The following is a 21807-nucleotide window of genomic DNA, read 5'->3' on the forward strand; positions in this document are numbered from 1 at the left end:
GAATTTCTCTTGCCAGGTACATATTCATGGCCTGAATTACACAGAATGTTCATTAGAGTTCTGGTTAGAACCATGTTTTGCTATCCGTAAACCACCACTCATTGTAAGGGAGTCTAAAAGGAAGTTAAAGTAATTCTGAACTAGTTCCTCATGCTTAGGAATAGAAAGCAAGTGGGACTACATCAAACTGAAAAGCTTCCACACAGTAAACAGAGTGAAAATATAACCTCTGAATGGAAGAAAATACTTGCAAACCATACATCTGATAAGGGGTTAATATCCACAATATAAAAGAAACTTCTACAAATCAACAGCAAAATACCACAAATAATCCAATTAAAGAATGGGCAAAAAAGACATACAAATGGCCAACAGATATATAAAAAGATACTCAACATCACTAATCATCAGAGAAACATAAATCAAAACCATAATGAGATTTCACCTCACACTTGTCAGGATGGCCATTATCAAAAAACCAAGAAAAACAAATGTTGGCAAGGATGTGTAGAAATTGGAACCCTCCTACACTGTTGGTGGGAATGTAAATTGTATAGCCACTATGGAACAGTATGGAAGTTCCTATAAAAAGTTCATTGGAGCATCATTTTTAGTAGCTAAGACATGGAAATAACCTAAGTGTACATGGATGAATGAATAGATAAAGATACATATAAAATGCACATACACACAAGGAAAACTATTCAGCCATAAAAAAAGAATGAATGAAATCTTGCCATCTGCAACAGCACGGATGGACCTTGAAAGCATTATACTAAGTGAAATAAGCCAGAGAGAGAAAGACAAGTATCGTATGATCTCACTTACATGTAGATTCTGAAAAACGAAACAAAAAAACCAAGTTCCTAGAAACAGAGAACAGACTGATGATTGCCATAGGGGAGGATGGTTTGAAGGTGTGGGAGAAATGGGTGAAGAGAGTCAAAAATCTACCAACTTTTAGCTATAAAATAAGTAGGTCATAAGGGATAAAATGTACAGCATGGTGACTATAGTTAATAATACTATATTACATCTTTGAAGAGTAAAGTCCTCCTCACACGCACACACACACAAAATTTTGTTACTATGTGTGGTGATGGGTGAACTACTTATTTTTGGTAAGCATTTTGTAATGTATACAAATACTGAACCATTGCATTATACACGTGATACTAATATAATACTGCATGTCAATTATAAAATAAGGATGAAGATCAAGAAAAAAAGAAAAAACACAGAAAAAAGCTACACAAAAAAATTTCATAAGCTTTCCCCAATATATATGTGTCTTAGACATATATCCAAGTAAGCACTTACTGGGGAGGGTGGACTGGAGCAAAGGGAAAAAGAATAAAGGAAAGAATAAAGGGAAAAAATATGAGGGAACCACCACGGATCAACAATAATGACCATAGCCTGAAAAGCACAAGTAACTGAAATTTGTGTACCTGAAATCAAAAAAGAATAAAACAACAGCAAGTTTTCAAATAAATACACAATATTTTTGGATGGGAAAGTTTAGTTGAAAAGTATGAATATGTCAGTTCTCTTAAAATGGAAAGAATTAAATTAATCTCAGATAAAAACACAATTTTTGCCTTTTGAGCATGTCTCCGTGTGTGTATTTAAAGACTGCTTTTGTTGGGGGACAGGGAAATTCATATGCTAATATATGAAAATAGCAAAAGACATAATGAAAAGAGAAACCATGAAAGACTTGTCTTATTAAATATTAAATCTACTCTAATCAGAAAAAAGTGTAATATTGAATTAGAAATAGAGTGGAAAAGAAAACCCAGAAATGGATGTCAGAATGTGAGAATTTAATATATGACAAAAAACATATTTCAATTAAGTGAGGGAAAAAAAAAAACAGTTTGACAGACAACTGACACAACCAAAATATTAATCATGGTGGTTCCCTCATGGTAGAAAAACTTAGGGTAATTTACTTTCTTCTTTTTAACTTATTAAGTCTGCTTCATTTTCCTGCCAGTGAGCCCATATTATTTAAGTAAGCAGGAAAAACATGAAGCTATTATTAGTCAAAAACAGAAAAGACACTTATAATGGAAGAATACCAAATGGATATTTTATAACCATTCAATTTTAAAGCAAAAGATAAAAGTTTAAAAATATATAAATACAGGTCACAATTAAACGTCCTTCAGGGCTTCCCTTGTGGCGCAGTGGTTGAGAGTCCGCCTGCCGATGCAGGGGACACGGGTTCGTGCCCCGGTCCGGGAAGATCCCACATGCCGCGGAGCGGCTGGGCCCGTGAGCCATGGCCGCTGAGCCTGTGCGTCTGGAGCCTGTGCTCCGCTACAGGAGAGGCCACAGCAGTGAGAGGCCCGCGTACCGCAAAAAAAAAAAAAAAAAAAAACGTCCTTCACCCCAAATTTAAAATACTAACATACTTAAAATTCACTCACAGATTTCTACATTTTCTCAACCATATGAGGATAACAGCTACCTCTCAGGACTACTGTTTTGATGAAATGAGATTGCACACATAAACTCTTCACTGAGCTTTAAGGAATTAAAAAAAAAAAACAAACCTTGTTGATTCCCATACCGCTGATTAAGTCCCACAAAAATTAGATTTTAAAATAAATCATTCAAATAAATTTTCAACCTTTGGCATAGAAAATAAAGGAAAAGGGTTCAACTTAGTAGATAATCTTCAAAACAGAAATAAGCATCAAAGTAGTAGGCTAAAGAAGCATAATGAAATAAATATATTCCAAAGGTACTTACTGCACCGGATGTTGTACCTAAAAAAAAATTTTTTTGGAACAATATTACAATGTGATAAATCATGCTCTCCTTGAGTTAACAGTGTTAAAATATTTATTCATACTATTTTTTCCTCCTCATCCCATCACACTAAATATCCTAAGACTGTCCCATATCACCTATGTACTTGCTCTCTTTCCCACAAGAAAAACATGGATAGTGCAAAGCACTTTCAGAATTAAGTTGGCACTTTGAACTTTCAATCTGCAAACTCACTTGGGAGCTGTTTGAGAAGTATTCACACCCTTGCCTTTTGTTTCTCCTTTTCTTGCTAAATAGGTGTTTATCTTAACTAATTCCTGTTTCTCTGCTATACTGCTGAAGTACAGTAATGTGTCAGAACTCTGATTCTATGCTTTAGATTTCTGACAAGTTTAATTATCTAGGTTCCAAACATGTGCTGTACAATACAGAATCCTTTAGCCACCACATATCCCTGTTTAAACTAACATTTAAATTAAGATTAAATAAAATTTTAAAATTCAGTTCCTTCTTTGCACTAGCCACGTTTCAAGTACTCAATAATTACATGTGGCTGTGTTTACTGTATACAACACTACAGATTACAGAACATTTCTACACTTACAGAAAGTTCTATTAGATGGTACTGTCCTAAACTACTATCAAAGCCATCTTAAGACATAAGGGGAAATCCCTATTAGTCACAAAGTTCATATGAATAATCTTTAATTTAGGAAACTAGTAGCTTAAAACTATATGTAAAAAAAACAAGAGACTGTAAAAAGGAAATAGAACTAAGTACATATATACTGAGAACAATTAAAAAAAAAGCTAGTATGGAACATCAATAATAGAGTCAAAGCATTTAAAAGTAACTAAAAAAAACTTTAAGGTAATTTTCCAGGATTATTTAGGGTAATAGTAACCACCTCTAGATATCTAAATAGGCTAAAATACTATTCTAAGGTATTGATATATCAGAGGTATTGATATATCAGAACATCATTACAGCTTAAATAATGAAATCTGTGAAACATCTTAGAAAGATTATGGCCCATATAAACCTCCAGGAAAGCACACAGTGCATTTTAAACATATTTCGACCCATAATGTTCAAAAGAAAAAATGTTTTGGCATAATCATGGGACAAAGTTCAACATGTGGAATACTAAATTACATGGAAAATCACTTACTCATGTATAATTGAAGCATTATTATATGTTAAAGTCACACTAGTCATAATAAACACTTATTGGTAACCAGCTGAAAAAAAATATTATCACAGGGCTTACAAACTGCAATGACTATAAGGACCAAGCAGGTACCAGAAAAATTACTGAAGTAGTCCAGAAGGCTCAGAGTACATGCTAGATATCTGAAGTATGGAGTTGCTACCCATTCCACAATGTTTGCTGAGTGCAAATATGGACTCAACCAGAATTTTCCATTCAAATATTCTTTGAGTATCTACTGTATTGAGAAAGACCACTGTAAATAATAAAAGTTCAGATCATCCAACTTTTCAAGATAAATTATATTTTTGTATAGAATGATAAATTCAATCTTTATGTAAGCCTGCAGACTTTAAATGTTAGCAACTAATTATAAAATTTAAAAACATCACGTGGGCCAAAGTATATCTGAAGACCAAATCTGGTCTCAGAACTCCTATATCTAAAATTATGATAATTTCTTATGGATTTCCATTTTCCACTGCTTAAAAAAAAAAAAATCAGGAGCTGATTATAGTGCCCAAGAGACACTGTTTTATTCCTCACTATAATACGGTTGCTACTGTCCAAATTAAGTCTAATATATATCACCATAAATGGTTATACATACCTGCTGCTACATCCATATTATTTACTCCTGGCTGTAAGAAAAAAAATGAAATTAGTAACATTCACCTTGCTTAAACCGTATTTTATATACGATTCTCTTAAAGCATAATCAGTCCCCTCTATGTATCAATTCTCTAGCCACTGAATCAGATTCTTGGATAAGCTTTAGTGATCTCAGTTCCCTGAGCTTGCTATAAATTGTAAAAAAAATAAAAATAAAAATAAAAATTGCACTAATCTGGGCCTACTGAAGCACTTTAATCTTAAGTGTTCTATTTATATAATTATCAGTTATATAAAGATCCACAACCCTTTACCCACAATTCTAAGATCCAAAAAGCTCTGAAAAACAAGGTTTTTTTTTTTTTTTAAGTTTGGCACCAAAACTCATCAGTGGCAAAACCTATCCTGAATGATATGAACTGTTTACAGTCTTATTTATCCCACATCAGAATGAGTATCTTTAAGTTCTGCTTTAGAAATATTGTGTTAGAAATTAAAGTGCACAGCCCAAGATCCTGTGGGAAATTTTTACATAATTATTATATACTATATGCAATGTATTACTTTATAATATAAAAAAATTTTTGAAATGTATCTGGCCCTAGGAGTTTTGGATACGACACTGCAAACCCACCCCAGTGGAGTATGCCACATCTGTTCATTATAACTAACTAATAAATAAGTCATGTTAATTTGAATATAATAATGATTTCTATATTGCTATACCACCCAATAAGGAAGATAAGAGTATTCAAAGATTTTCTAAGTAATGTGCCACAGATGAAGTCTCATGAAATGTGGATTTCAAATGAAATCTTCTGATTTTTAAATTTAGGATCTAGTATTAAATCACATCCTATCAATTTTTAATTAGTATATGGTAAAGCAAGTGTCTGCCCTTTAAGATTAGAATGCTACAAGAGCAATAAAATGCTTCTGGCTAACGAATTATGCTTTTTAGAATTCTAGACTTGTTTAATGTAGAATTAATTTAATAACTAAGGATGTACAACAATTATAATATAAATATAGGAAAAAATGTAAATGTCTGGCTGGATTCAAGAAACTAAAAATAATAGTCCATGTAATTCCTATCGTATAGTACTTGGGAGGCACTTAAAAAGCTAACATGATTGCCTACAAAATACATATGTTACCTCATAGACAAAAGAAATCAAAACATCACAGAAAACAGTTACTTTCACAAGATTACCGGTAGGGCAGGCTGCATGGAAGCCTGAGACATATGAGACATCATCATTCCAGGCATTACTGAAGACATCATTCCAGGCATCTAGAACAAAAGTAAAAGAAGATTACTATATAAGACCAAAGCACCTAATAGGATTTTAAGAATCTATCTGGTTATCAAAACTAATATGTACAACTTAGGATTAAAACCCAGTGAATACTATACTACATGAATAGTATGCTTAGTAAGTGCTTGTTGAATGAATGAAGTATTTTTTAATGACCTATTTTAATACTTATGTCATTATTTATATGTATTGTCATAATTATTTTAATACATTTAAAAGTTTAGACTATTGTATGTTATTTGTAACTTAAAATTTAAGACTATTAATTTCCTTTTAATTTTAACTCAACACCCATGTTTTTCTCTTCTTTGGAGCAAGGCAAAAAAAAAATTTTTCAGTGTTTCTCACCTTTGATTTTTAATACCTGATTAAATAATTTTTATAACCATCTGGTCTTTTTAAAACTTCTAGCTCAAAGGTGCTTATAATTCAGTGACTTTAAACAAATACATAAAAAACAGACTTTTCTAACTCAAATCATCTATGCTCTCTCTTATAAAGAAAAACTTAATAAAGCACATACACACATGCATATCTGGGGAAAGAATATATTAGTTTGGGGGCTTAAACTCATCTACCAATAACTGTTATCTAAATCTATGAATCAATCTTCACTTCTTAGTATGAAAAAAAACCATGAAGATTAACATAAATTTCCAAAGGATTCTGACGCAATGTTCACATATATTAGTATAATCTCACATCATAACTTTAATCTTAATATGAACGAATGTAAGGAAAACATGAAGGGAGATAAAATTATACAAAACAATCATAGGTACTGGAACAAGGTAACCAGTTATTCAACAGTTTTAAATTAAATGAACAATCTGTGAAATAGGAACAACAAAAAAGAAATAAGCATATTGGTCAACAGGAATATATAAAGCCTACTAAAGGTAGAAAACACTTGAACACTGACGTTTATTACTTGTGAAAGTCAACTCATTAAGCAAAACCAGGCTAAATTATCATTAAAATGAAGTAGCATGGTACTAATGGATGAAAAAAACAAAAGCCCTTTCCCACAAAACATTCAATAAACTGTTTAAACATCACTAAACAAGAACTTGACTAGAAGTGTGACTAGAACCTGAAATACAGGTCAAATGATAGTTTAAAAAAATAAAGTACAGAATTTGAAAGCAAAGCAGTGACAAGCCTCTACAACTCAAACAGAATGAGAACTAGGCTTTTTCCCCTTCTCCCCTCAACAGATATACCCTCACAATTAATTCTGCTTTAGGCTAATAGCAAATATGTTTCAATTCTTTTAAGAACTAAGTAATTATGGGGGGAAGCATGGTGGGCAACAGAGAGAAATGGCTTGCTATTAAAATGGTCTGCATATAAAATCAAAAGCTAATAACATGTCCCAAAACTAGACTTCTAATCTAAATGGAGAACCTGGAATTTGAAAACTTAAGAGAAAAATGAATCAAAGTATTTTCTCATAAGAATTAAAGACTGTGGGGGGAGGGATAAACTGGCAGTATGGGATTAACAGATGTACTCTACCATACATAAAATAGATAAACAGTAAGGATTTACTGTATAGCACAGGGAACTATATTCAGTATCTTGTAATAAACTATGAGAAAGAATCCAAAAAATATAGATACATACATATATATATGTATAACCTAATCACTTTGCTGTACACCTGAAACTAACACAATATTGTAAATCAACTATACTCCAATTAAAAGAAAAAAAAGAAAAGGAAATTCCACATTAAGCAAATATCAAAACTATGGCTACAAAGACTTTGTGGCAACATGAAAAATGCTTCTGACTCCATGTTAAGAGGAAAAAGTCATAATCAAAATTGTGTGTACACTACAATTAAAATTTTTAAACACAGATGTACATACAATAAAATTTGGAATAAAATTTACCAAAAATGATAATAGTTACATTAGGGAGATGGAATATGGGTTATTTATTTTTCATTCTACTTTTCAAACTTTCTGGAATGATGTCATTAAAACTAAACATGTAAATTAAAAGAATTGTGTGCTAAATCTTAAAAAAAAGAATTAAAGACATTTTAAAAGGGAGTAAAATCTCCATCATGCAACACAGCATTTCCACACGATAGCAGTACAAATGACTGTACAAATAAATGTAATTTCAAATTAAAGTACTCTACTTCATAAGATAGTGATCAAAGCCCATCCAAAACCAAAGCACAAAAGAGCTTACATATAACAAATGTTTACTAGACCAGGCAATGACACAGCAAACAATATTTGAAAATCATTAAAGAACAGAATTTGACAGAGTTCTCTCAATTGTTCTTCTTCCCACACTTCAAATTTTAAAACATCTCAAAAATTTGCCTTTAGACTAGAACTCATGGCATCAGTTATATAATGAGATTTAATGTCAAATAAAAAGCTAAATTCTCCCTCTGTATCTCTGTAAATTCTGAGGGGTAGCAACTAGTTAAGCTTGTTCAACCTGACGAAAATTGGCAAGATTCTTAAATTATGTACAACCGAATATTCTAAAAGTAAATAGATAATTCTAAAGCAAAACTGTGATGTTATTAACATGAAACCAAAGAACAAAAATATAAATACTATGTTTTTATGAAAAGCTATTACAAGAATTTGGCCTGTTTCCCAAAGCCTGAGGAATCTTTTGTGGAAATGTTATGATTTCCATTTTTCATTAATTCTAGGATACACCTAATATGGAGATGCATGTGTCAACCCGTCTGACTGAAGTTGAATTCTTTCAGAGGATTTGTGTTGACTTCAGCCAGTCACTTGGCAGCACCATCAACCTGAGACCATTAAAAATTTCTAAGTTATTTATTTACTTGTTTTAACACCACACTGATAATGGGAATACAGGCTGCAAGTTTATGAGAGAATTGGCGTGTGGTTTAAATCCTCAGAAGTGATTTTTCCCTCCTTTTGCCCAATAAACAAAGTTGAGACATTCAAGTTACTTTGCTGTCCTTTTTTCCATAGCAGATTTACTTCTTGCTTCACACGGAGGGAATAGCCCTTTGGCATCCCAGCTTTATTCGTAGACTTCTCATTTGTTTTTTCCCACGCAGGGCACCTAATATAATGGAGTGTCTCATCAATGATGACATCTTAAATTCAATGAAAACAGGATGTTGGTTCAAAATGGTTACAGGGACAAATTCTTAACATAGTCGCTACAGTAATGCCACAATAAATTCCACAAGCCAGATCATTCTTAAAGCTACAAAGTGGTAGCTCATACTAAGCTTATTGTGAAGCACGCTATAAAATTACAATAACCTTGTAGAGCTTCATAAATTTCCATTTAAGCTACTTTGGCAAATATATTAAGTGCTGTAATTAAGCATTTCAGTTGTTAGGAGACAGAGAAAGAATGATTAAGGGTGAAAGACATGTATGTGAGATGTAAGCTAAATTGCCTAAAATATTAAACATCTAAATTTAATGGGACACTTTGGCACCTTTAAAAAGTAACTCAGATATACAACTTGATATGCTTTATTCAGAGTGGCCAACGATTTGTGTGATATGTTTCTATTTCTCTTCTTTTAATGATAAAAGTTAAATCAAGAAGAATCTCTTGAAAATTCTAAGAGTCACCCATTTGAAGAAAATTAAAAATGAGTAAAAACTAGGGAGCACCACACAATCCGCTCAGTCATTCTTAGCATCCCAGTTTAGAAAATGTCTAATGTTAGATAAAAACAAGCATGATTCATTGATCACTCTAGATATCTGAATTATAAAAAAAGGTACAGTAATAAAAGCAATCCTATCAGTGCTAGAGCAAATTAGTTATACAAAATGTAAATTAGCCCAATTTTATTAGGATATGAAAACAAAAGTGTACATCTTCATGTGGGCACCTCAAAAGTTCTTTTCTTCGTAATTATTTCCTGAAGTTTTTCCTGCTGGAAAGAAATCACAATCTAACCAATTTTTTGTCTAAATATTAACTCTTGAATTTGGTTGATTTTTTTTTTTTTTTTTGGTGGTACGCGGGCCTCTCACTGTTGTGGCCTCTCCCGTTGTGGAGCACAGGCTCCGGACGCGCAGGCTCAGCGGCCATGGCTCACGGGCCCAGCCGCTCCGCAGCATGTGGGATCCTCCCAGACCAGGGCACGAAGGCACGTCCCCTGCATCGCCAGGCGGACTCTCAACCACTGCGCCACCAGGGAAGCCCGAATTTGGTTGATTTTTAAAAATCACTCTTGCTGCCAACCTGTAGCTACAAATTGATTACCTAAAAAGTTTGGTTCTTGCCTTTATACTTGGTTCCTTTTAAATGTGCTAAGGTCAATTCCACAAATACACTCTACAGAGGCTATTAACATTAAGCACACAGTGTTTAAAAACAACTGTTCCCTACACCACTAACTTACCTTATAAACAAATACATAAATGAATGCAAAAAATTGTTTTTAATAAATGCAAAAACTACATCTTTGAATGTAACTAAATATTCATTCAATTGGAAATAAATGGAAATACCTGTTTAAAGCATGTCCTTAACAACCCAAAGTGGCTGAATTTTGGGACAATCATTTAACCTTACTTCATCTACAGTTATATATAAACTCAAAACATGTCATTTTCTTATATAAGAAACATTTAGATAAAAAATAGACAATATTTGCACAAACCGCTCCCACAGGGAGTAGAACCTTACCATTTAATAAGTCAACTGCCAGTATTCAAAATTATTTAGTTTGCTAAATTCTCTCAACCTGGAGACTTTAGAATTCACTGAAGTATACACTATTACTTCAAATTCTAAGGAGGTGTAACATGGCATAATCTCATATTGCTATACAGGGAAGCAGCCTAGTACAGCTATTGAGTATACTCTGGAATCAGACTGCCAGAATTCCTACCCCAGTTGACCACTCACCAGTTATGTGATCTTGGGCAACTTTACTTAACCCTCAATTTCCTCACCTGCAACACGGGGAAAAATAGTACTCATCTGATAGGACTGTTATAGGGATTAAGTGGAATGATACATGAATACACACAGGCACTTAGAACAGCGCTCAATAAATGAAAGCTGTTTTATTACCACTGCTCTCCTTCAACTCATGTAATGAAAGTATCTCTCATGTTGCCCCTTCTCTCATCTATTCCCTAGCTGTTAGTTAGGCACTTTGGTTCTTTAAAGGCATCTAGTAAATACTGTAAAACCACCTTCAGTAGGAATCAACACACGTAATGAGAAGTCAATCCCAGATTAAGGATTACATTTAGTGCTGGATCTTCAATGTCGCTTTACAGTTCACTCAACTCTCTAGGCCTTCCTATTCCTATCTATAAACTGGACATCTATCTAGCCAATCCACTTTTCAGTCAGGAGGATCAAATTCAATAGGGTATATGAATCAGTTATATACAAACATGATGATAAAAATTATAATTCTAACACAGATTAGGTATCACAGTTGTATTCCCTGAAACCTTAAAAAACAAAACTATGTGAAAAAAAAAGGTAAATAAATAGTTTAAATTATTTAGTCCACTGTCTCTTGCTAAACCCCAAACTTCTTAAATAAGGGTACAGAAAATATAAAAAGAAAATCACTGGCTGTTGATATGTGACACAAAAACTTAGAAAAGGAGCTGAATAAAAATGAACTGTATCACTTGATTTTTAAAAAGCTCTAAATATAGTGGGGATACACACACAAATTGTGGTGTCTCAAGTCACAGAGAATTAAAGATTTTATAAAACTTACTCTAAAAATCATCTAAACCTCCTTTTGGACATGAGCCCTCTAGAACACAAGTACAGAAAAACACAAGACTATTACTATCTTCTTCCCCAATTCCTTTAAACTAGATTCAGTATTATATCTAGCTAAATCATTAAATATTTGTCCATATGAAAATTTTTAGCTCCTTCTCAATTGTGGGCACCTTTAGGAAAAGAGCATGTTTAATTTATTTAAGTGTTACTCGTACAGAAGACAGTTACATAGACATAGCAGAGACTCAAACACTTGTAGTAGACAACTTTATGACTAGTCCTTATTTCTGTATAAGGAAAGAGAGGGTAATTTTCTATTATATTCAACAAATATATAATCATAGATATGTAATGATCTTAAAAAAAATCATCTTTCAGAGAATTAACAACTTTCTTGATACCCAATGACCAAAGAAAGTATACCGAGCCCACGTTCTCAAACAGAAACTTAATGCTCATTCATTAATCAAAAGGTAATTAAAAAAATCTTAACCCAAACAGATCAGGAGCTAATAAATAAGATTTGAGAATTTTGTTAAAAAAAAAAGTCTAAGATAAATGAGATGAAAATTTTGTTTTTTTAAAAAAATGAAAGCCTAAGATAAAGCAAACTATATTTCAACTCAGTTCTCACTTGCTGGCATGTTTAGTCCTTTAAGAGACATGGCTAACAGCAACACTCAGATTTGGAGAAGATTGAGATTTCCACTTTGAGTGTAGTGCCCCAAGTAAGAAAGAAGCAGATAGAAGGAGATTTTCTTTCAAGCCTGTCATGCAAAATACCACATCTTTAGTAACTGCTAACTATACTTAACTTTTTTTAATAAGTAGAAGAAACATGATGACTTGACCAGGGAGAAAAAGAAAACAAATATAAAAGATTCATCTTCACTAAATATTCGAATGTCTACAAGTATCGTGACAGTCAAATCAGCAGTTAAAAGATGAGAAAACAGTGTGGCCAGGCATCTGAGTGATACCTGTAAGTTCCCTGAGTGCATGGTATATAAAGTGTTCATCTTTGTACTAATACACAGTCAAGAAGAGGCTTAAATGTCTATTGACGAAAATGGGCAAAGTCTATTGGCTAAATTGACCTGACAATGGAAATATGAGGATATGGAAATAGGAAATAAGAATGAAAGACTAATGACAACTTTAAATGAGACAGTGTATATCTACTCATTCCAACTTACAAACCTTCACAACTTAGGCCAATTATTTCTCTAGGTAGAAAAACAAACAAAAACTCTAGTACATAGCTATGGATACAAGTAGATGCCAAATGTGTACTACCTACTGATATACCACTTGATAATGACTGGAAGTCATGTCATCAACATTTCTAACAAACCCAATCAAAAGCCAACAGGTTAACCGGTTGAGATCTTTTCTTTTCTTTTTTTGACCAGGCTGCGCGGCATGCAGGATCTTAGTTCCCCCACCAGGGATGGAACCCGTGCCCCCTGAGTGATATCTTAACCACTGGACTGCCAGGGAAGTCCCTTTTTTTTTCTTTCCTTTCTGATTCCACCATTAATGAATACATTTGTTGCACTCTACAACTCTATGAGCTGCTACATTTATGTGTGTTAATACTGGTTTTCACATTGCCCTTTTCTCCTGAAGAGCAGACTAAATGGGTAAATGGTCCCAATTCAGTTTTTCTCGCAAAATGTTAATTACAGGCAATGTTAATTCTATGCAATGTGCTAGACAAAGCAAAATAAACAGGTAACAGGGGGGTAAGGGAGACTGTGGAAGTGTGGGAGGGGAGATGGCCAACTAAAACCGAAAAATTCTAAGTAACAAGTTTTAAAAGGCTTCTGCAAGACCTCTTAGCATCTTTAGAAAATACTGCACCCTGAGAATCTCAAAGGGGTGGAGGGGTACAGTTCATTATTCCAAAGTGACATGGTCTTTTTACATCTCTCCAAGTAATCCAGATATACTCAGAAATACTACTCTAGCTGAAGTTTTTGAATAGATGAGTTCATATTTAAATGAGTTGCTATCTAAAGATAATGAAACTAAAACCTATCAAAATCTAACCATAAACACAGCCCAAAAGTTATACCAACACATTAGGTATGAGTTAGTCTATGTTTTAAAATGCACTCACCTAGGCAATATAAATCCATAAAGAAAGTTACCTAGATTCAACAATCTACGAGCAGATAACCTAAAAAAAAATCTTTTTCACTGGCTAATGTCCAATTCAATGGCAAGGATCCTGTAACACGCAAAAGTGAGGATATCTCACAAGCAACAACAGCATATCAATTTATCAAATCAGTCAGATAAATCTAAGATACCAATGAATATATTGGATTTCTCTGGAAGGCCTATATTCCAAATCATCATTTCTCCCTAGGGTATGGAAAAATCTGGTAAAACTTAAAGAGATGATCACCAATGAAGTCATATAGACAGAAATCCATTTGCCCGTAATTTAAAGTAAATGGAAGTAAGTTCTTTAGTTTTATTCATCAAACAAAAATTACTTATTTCATCTTATTTATCTTCCATTTTTGTCAAATGAAAAATCAACAGTAGAGGCAGACCCTAAAAACAATAAGTGGTAACAGTGTGAAGTCATAAGTAACCGCTGAAAAGTCACATGTAACAATGACTAACTTTCTGGCTTATATTGTAGGAAAGAGTATCTGCGTTTGTTTCATTCATTCAACAAGTAATTTACTGAGCACCCATGATGTGCCAAGAACTGTGCTCAGCACCTACAGACTTCTTAAAAGTTCAGAACATAGCCCCTGCCCCCTAAGAGCTTACAACTGTTGGAAAGGCAAAGCAAATAAACCATAATAAAACAAGTGCTAAAATAAGTGAAATAGTAAGAGTTATGGGCGGATTACGTAGGATTTTATTTTAATAATCTGAAGGGGAGGTATATGCTGGGAAAATTTATTGCTGAGGACCTCTTGGAGAAGGCAGGACTTGAACTGGCAGAATTTAGGTAAATAAAGGAAAGTTCATGGTAGTAGAGAGCTGGGGGGCAGGAGAGCAAGAAAAACAGCACAAGCTTGGTCATGAACTAATATAGTTACTCAAAATACCATGAAAAGACCAGCCCGCGTTCATATTAGGGAATGTGAAGACATGCAGCTTAGAATCGTGCTCTGAATTATATACTGTGGGAGATAACTGAAAGTTAAAATTGTGGAACGTAGATATTACGCTATAGGCACAGAAAAACAGTGGAAGTTCTAGGGCAAGGAGATAACTCATTGAAATCTAAACAGAGTTTTTTTTTTTTTTTTTTTTTTATAAATTTATTTATTTATTTTTGGCCATGTTGGGCCTTCGTTGCTGCATACGGGCTTTTCTCTAGTTGTGGTGAGCAGGGGCTACTCTTCGTTGCAGTGTGCGGGCTTCTCATTGAAGTGGCCTCTCCCGTTGCGGAGCATGGGCTCTAGGCGCGCAGGCTTCAGTAGTTGTGGCACACGGGCTTAGCTGCTCCGTGGCATGTGGGATCTTCCCGGACCAGGGCTCGAACCCGTGTCCCCTGCATTGGCAGGCGGATTCTCAACCACTGCGCCACCAGGGAAGCCCTAAACAGAGTTTTTTTGGGGACAAGCTTGAAGCAAGAAAACCAGCTCAAAAGTTGTAAAGAGTATCCTAGGCACGAGAGTGTAATGACTTAAGCTCAGATAGCAGCAGGAATAGAAATAAGGTCTATAAAAACCTGCCTTACTCAGTACAAGAACATGAAAATCTGACTTATTTTTAAAGAGGAATTATTCATTTATCAGTTTATTGAACAAAGGCAACAAGAAAAAAATACTGAATAATTAGAATTAGGGAGGCATTACTAAAAGAATTTCCTATTTTTACTTGCATATCAACCCATAAAATCTTATACATATCACCTATCCTTATCAAATGATCTAAATTGAATCATAGGTTGTTAGAGCTGAAAGGGACCTTAATTCTTTTACTCTACTCTTCTCATTAAAAGAAGAAGAAAATTAAGAATTAAAGAAAGAAAAAAAAGTCAGGCAGGAAGACTCTCTTGGGCTTAAGTGAAGGCCAAATCGCCTGTGATAAGGATGGTTTATGTTGTAGAAAAGACAAAAGAATAAGACGTGAAAATATTTTAAAGTAAAACATTATTTACAATACACACAGAGAAAGAAGACAGCTTTATACATAATTATATCTTAATACAAATCTCTACTGCCATTAAACAGGAAAATTATTTTATCATTAACATTTATGAACTTGTAAGGTCCCTTCCAACTGTAAGATCCTATAACTCTGTAAAAGTAGAAGCACAACTTTCCCATCTGAAGTTAATGTACAATAAGAAAGGCAAGTTTAACCTACAGGATAAACTTGAAAGAATATTATTAAGACCTATTTGATAATTTCCAAATATCTATTACTACTAATAGATTCATCCTAAATTCTAAAAAGGCATTCTAGGTTATCTCATGAACTAAAACAAAACATGCTACTCCTCTAATCTAAATCATTTGCTGCATTTCAAAAAGTACAAACTCTGGCTTCTGTAGACTGTTATGTCCAGTCTGCATATTATTTTACAAACAAGTTTTAAAATTTCATGTCATGTTCAGTAACATCCCAAAGACCACAATCACTTAGCAAGTAAGACTGCCACCAATTTTAGTCCTCAGCTGGTCCCAGAATGAGATCTTAATGTGAACTAGGCAATATACATGAAGGTTCCATAACCTTCAGTTGCAAAGTCTAAAGAATTTGTGAATTAACTTTTTAAAATTGGATGACAGAACCCTACCAACTTTGTGTCACTGCAGTGAGCTATATAGGCACCCTGCTTCTTCTCATTATCTTCTGACCACTTACTGCTCACTTATACTTCTGAGGGCGGGTAGACAGAAGACATGATGCAGAAAAAAGGATCAAGTTTGCGAATTATCAACTTTTATTTTAAGGTAGTTGTTTATATGGCTTTAAACTAGATTTCTGAATACATGACTGTTTATATTATCCATGCCCTTCCACTCTGTTATCAAAGCTAAAACAAGAATTTGTTTTACCAAGACTTGGGCCCCACATTTGTTAGATATCAAGAGGAAAAAAAGGAATAATCTAAGGGGGAAAAAATGGGGATTCTCTTGAGTTCCTCAGAGCTGTGTTCTTAAGTCACTCAATCATTATCCTAACAGGAGCCAACAGAGAGAGACTTCTAAACATCTAAATAGTCAGGTACGCTCAAAGGCACATAGCATATACTGGTCTAGGAAAGAAGCAGAAGAAAATCACGAGGTAAAATTAAGAGTATTTGAATGGATGTGTACCAAGTAGCAAATAACCTTACTAGGAAGATGGTCACTACAGAGCTAAAGAGAAAGGGCCATAAAGCAAACTGTGACCAGCTTATGTCAATGAGATACATGAGTACTTAAAAAATAAAATCTGCATTTTACTCAAAATGACTAGCTGGTATCTTGGTTTTGGTAGTGCAACAGCACCAATACAGCAAGGGTAAGCAGGTCAATCCCTTGCAAAACTTACCTTGATTGGCCCAATGGAAACAGAAGGCCCCAGAAAAGAGAGAAGCATCTGGCAGTAGCAAATTGTTTTATTTTATCTTTCTGTGGAAAGAAACTAATTTTAAATAAGAACCAGAGCATTTAAAGAATAAATATTTTTTAAAGCTCATTATCTAGTTAGAGCAGCTCTACTGAGAAAACAAGAGGAGCTCCTTGCTGCTTAGAGATGGAAAGAAACAGAAGAGGAATCAGAGTTGTTTCTCCATCACCTAGGGAGTTTTAAAATTTGTGTTATCCTAGAGTAACAGAATAAACAGTTCTTTTATTTAAAGAACTCCTACAGGCAGAATCTTTGGGGCCTGGTACCTTTGAATAAAGCTTTTTATACAAAATTAAGGGCTATACTCTTAAATACCTTAAATAAAAAAGAAGAAAACCATTTGACATTAAGCCCTTCTATTCTTAAAAAAAAAAAACACACACACACACAGAGCGAGCTCCTTTCTCCACTACAATTTCACCAATAATTCAAACCATCAAGGCTTCAATGATTATCAAAGCACATGATGCCCCCAACTGGCAGAAAGATCATACCTAATTGACTGGTTTTCCAAAATATTTTGTTAGCCTAAATACTTGATGATTTATTGAAACACTAAATGGAAAGACCCCAGCCACCAAAGGATATGTGTATTATAGAACCTAACAGGGGGCATAAAATTATTTACGGTAACTGAACCTGTTACCTTTCTTGGATGCTTTTCTAGGAATTAAGTTCTATTGAACTCGTTGAGTCAGCATTAAAACGTTTTGGTCCAAATCACTCCCACAAAATGTTTACAATTTATGCTGGAGATGGAAGGGACAGCTCAAAAGCAGAAGTGCAGAAGCAATAATCATTAAAAAACCCCCCAAAAAACCAAAATAGTATAAGTGGAAAATAAACTACCTATTTGGCACCGTCCTATGAAGAACCAAATCAGAGTAGAACCTTCCCACCTCCACCCCCATTGCGCACGCACGCGCGCACACGCGCGCGCGCGCGCACACACACACACCAGGAAGCTTTTTCAGGAATAAAATTAATCCTAAGCCAAAGGCCTAAACAACTGCTGTTTTCAGATTCTATGCATGTACAAGGTCCACCAACAAATATTATACTGACATAGCATATTTACTTCAATTGACATACTTGGGGGGAAAATCATTAAACTAAAAAGCCTACATGTACTTTGCTACTTTTAAATTAAACAAAACAAAACAAAACAAAAACTCAATTTTGTTGCTGTAGAAAGTAAATTTCTTATACAGATTTTTCATTACACCCAAAATTTGGTTACTCTCATGATTATACAACATTTCACTTAAAAACATTATTCTGGCATAAACTGAAACTTAAACAGCTGTAAGTACTGACCCAGATTTTGAAATTCTTTGACACAAGAATACCACGGGCAAAAGTAAACAAAGAAATACAAAACAAAACATTCTTACTTGTCCCATTGGTGGTCCTCCCATTGGGGGCATCATTTGAGGCATCATTCCATGAGGTACAGGAGGCATATTCGCTCTCTGACCCATAGGATGCATTCCCATTGGGGCATAATGCATGCCAGGGTGCCCCATCTGAAAAAGAGGGACAATTTAAAAATTAGCAAGTACCAATAAATGCTTCTCAAAAATCTGATTTCTACAAATCAGTTATATGTATGACATAATATCTGGCTAATGTGTGATTCAATTACTGGGTTCGTTTATACTTTGTCTTAAATAAAATGTACAACACCAGTATTTATGAGCTTGCACCTGACCAAATTTCAGAACAAAATGGAAAAAATTAAAATCATCACTGGACCTCTAATTCGTAGTTTTTTTTTTTAAGCATGCTGATTTAATCAATTACCAACTGGCTTGCTAAACTGGGAGGAAATGCATGTGAAGGCCAACTTAACTGTTATGGTGAAAACCACAACTTTGTCCTACTTCACACAGATATCAGATAGTCAACTATTTTTATTTTATAACTTCATTTATTCTTAAATTCATTTCTAAGATGATTTTAAGCTTTAAAACGCTGAATTTACCCAATTAACTCAGATGAGGGCTGGTCTTACACAAAACAAACAGTATTGGATACCCGGGGACACTCCCCTCCTAACAAGCAAACATACTATTTCCTAAGAGAATCTCTAACACAGCTAAATTACTCCTGCAAAACACAAAACAAAACAAAAAACCCAAAGAATGAGGTCTGTCACTCACGGACACTAAATGCACGCAACTAATTCATCCACCTTAATGCGCTTTTGTAAGACAACTACTTTCTTTACTTGTGTGTCCATTGTTACAGGTCTTAAAAGCAGAAATTATCTCCTGCCAATTCTCCCAGCTGTCCCCCCGCTGCAGACAACACTACTGCTAGTGAAGAAATTCTGGCAGCCTCTGTTAAAGTCTACCGAATCAAGTCTCCGCCTTCCCCCCGCCTGCTTAATCGGGCCTACCTCTCCAAAACGCTCACCCCGCCTAGGGCCCAGCACCTCCACCGCGCATCTGCCTAGGCCAAACCCACTGGGAACTTCCACGGTCCCACTTCCTTTCCTTTGTGCATCCCCGCCCTCCTATTTCTCTCCCTCGGAACATATCCCACCATCTCGAGCTCTTCCTTCGTCCACTCTCATCTTCTCCTCCTTCTGGAGAAAGCTTCCTGTCTCTGACTCCGTTTTTCATTGTGCCGCTTTTCCCCTGCCCCACCGATCCCTTACCGAGGGCCGTCTCCTCAGGAAGCCGTCAGCAGAGACCCAAGAGCTGGAGCAGAGGCTTGAGCCGGACAATCTCCGCTCCCCGTCCCCGGGTCCCCGCGAGGGAGGATGGCTCTCCATTTCACTCACCATGAGGCCTCCACGCTCGGCTCCTGTCCCCGGCCTCATCGTCGGACTCAGACTGCTCCGCCGGCGGCCACTGCCGCTACACATACCAACAAGAAGCGATCTGAGTGGCTGGCGCCCACTGGGGCTAAAGGTTAAAGGCTGCCCTGCGCTACGGGGCGGGATCAGCGGGGCCAATAAGCTGACAGGCTTCCCCGCTGTCCAATCAGACTGCGCCGCCGACACGCAGCTCTTCGGCGATTCGCCCCCAGCCTCAGCCTCACTCGGCGTCGCCTGCATGGAGGGGGGAATAGGGGGACGGAGGAAGTTTCTGCGCCGACTCCTCTGCCGGGAAAACTCCACCAACTTCCCCCGGGGAAGGGAAGGCAACTGTGTCCCAGCTTCCCGAACTTAGACAGCCTCACCCCGTAGGGGGTGGGACAGTGGGGGCCTGCCACCTTCACCCCCCGCCCGAGTCACGTACGCCCCACAAACCTGAGGCCGCCGGGGGTGGGCTAGGGTGGGGTGGGGGTGGAGTAAGCAGCTTCTAGCGTTAGCGGTGGCCGGGGCTGGACGCGCGCGCGGGGCTCGAGGTGGAGGGAGGGGGTGGGGAAGGCGAGAGGAGGGGTCGTGAGGAGCGGGTTCGAGCTCAGTACGCACCAGCTGGCGAGCGCGCGCCGGGGTGGGGGGAGGAGGCGTGCCGAGCAGTGTGGAGGGAAGTTGTGGTAGGGGCGGGGAGAACAATGCGACAGGGAAGGAGGAACGGGCAGTTAAGGGAGGCGAGGGCGCGGCGAGCTGAGCTGCCGTTAATGAGGGAAGCCGGGGCGAGTGCAGGCGTAGAGGGGAAGAAGGGAGAAAGCAAATAGGTTCGGAATGTGTATTAGAGGGGCATGGGCGGGCGCTAGGACCGAGCGTTGGGGAGGTGCGGCTTTGGGGCGGCCGGGGCGCGAGCTTGCATGGAGGTGACGCGGCGGTGGCGGAGATCGCTGGCCCGGAGTAAGCATAGCAGGGAGAGGACACTCGACTGCCTTGGGCCTCGGCTTGTCTCTCCCCGTGCACTTCACTGCGCGCCTTCCTTCGTACTACTTGAGGGTCATCCTTTGGTCTGGGGGCGCCCAGCCTTTTCTCGGGCCCCACGGCACTTCCCTCGCCCAGCCACGGACCCTTGTGCACCCCTGCGCGCCAGGGCCAAGTGGTGGAGGCCGTGGAGGGCCTGGCCGCTGATTGGCTGCTGCGACCGCGGGGCGGGGCAGGTGGGCGACGCTTGACCTCTGCGGACCTGACTGTCTTTCCCGCCATGTCGTTCGTGGAGAGTGGGAGGCGCTCAGCCCTTTCTCGCCGCCGTCTAGGCACTGCTGTCCCTTTTACTCAACCGGCGTTTTCCGCTTTCACTCAGAGAGACAGCTGGGGTGAGGGTGAAGTCGACGAGGAGGAGGGATGCAACCGAGTGGCCCGTGACCTGCGGGCGGAGTTCTCGGCCGGGGCGTCATCGGCACCTAGAAAGGACTCGCTACTCCGGCCAGATGGGGACGGGTCTCCCGCCCTGCCCGATAAACGCAATGGCATTTTCTCGGCGGATGCGGGCGGCAGAGCCCAAGCCCGGCGCTGGCCGGTCCAGGTCCTCTCAGTTCTCTGTTCGCTGCTGTTTGCCATCCTCCTCGCCTTCCTTCTCGCCATCACCTACCTGATCGTAAAAGGTACGGAATGAAGCCCGGGCCTTGAAAGTGTGTCCAGAGTCTACTTTAGTTGAGCCTGGACGTGGCTCTCCCCTTCGTCGCCCTCG

At 37.2% G+C, this 21807-nt stretch overlaps 2 protein-coding genes across 9 annotated transcripts in view; one reads left to right on the plus strand and one right to left on the minus strand.

Annotated features, from left to right (window-relative positions):
- The window catches only part of PRPF40A (pre-mRNA processing factor 40 homolog A), a gene marked incomplete at its 5' end in the record, with an annotated part of 57024 nt that extends 35701 nt beyond the window's left edge, over positions 1 to 21323 (minus strand). Inside the window, 6 exons of one of the 4 annotated variants that reach the window (XM_082629958.1) lie at positions 2761 to 2777; positions 4603 to 4633; positions 5818 to 5898; positions 18655 to 18786; positions 19923 to 20318; positions 20685 to 21323. In XM_082629958.1, coding sequence (XP_082486084.1) covers positions 2761 to 2777; positions 4603 to 4633; positions 5818 to 5898; positions 18655 to 18786; positions 19923 to 20318; positions 20685 to 21323 — 1296 coding nt within the window. Of the gene's footprint in view, positions 1 to 2760; positions 2778 to 4602; positions 4634 to 5817; positions 5899 to 18654; positions 18787 to 19922; positions 20551 to 20684 lie in introns of those variants that run through there. The other 3 variants (XM_082629959.1, XM_082629960.1, XM_082629957.1) reach the window with 3 other exon arrangements.
- Positions 21322 to 21807, plus strand: part of ARL6IP6 (ARF like GTPase 6 interacting protein 6) — a gene marked incomplete at its 5' end in the record, with an annotated part of 37392 nt that continues 36906 nt past the window's right edge. For all 5 annotated transcript variants that reach the window (XM_082629965.1, XM_082629961.1, XM_082629962.1 and 2 more), the window contains one exon: positions 21322 to 21721. In XM_082629965.1, the coding sequence (XP_082486091.1) occupies positions 21322 to 21721 (400 nt within the window). The remainder of the gene's footprint in view (positions 21722 to 21807) is intronic.

The sequence above is a fragment of the Mesoplodon mirus genome, assembly GCF_964341445.2.
Source record: "Mesoplodon mirus genome assembly, chromosome: 8".
Taxonomy (NCBI): domain Eukaryota; kingdom Metazoa; phylum Chordata; class Mammalia; order Artiodactyla; family Ziphiidae; genus Mesoplodon; species Mesoplodon mirus.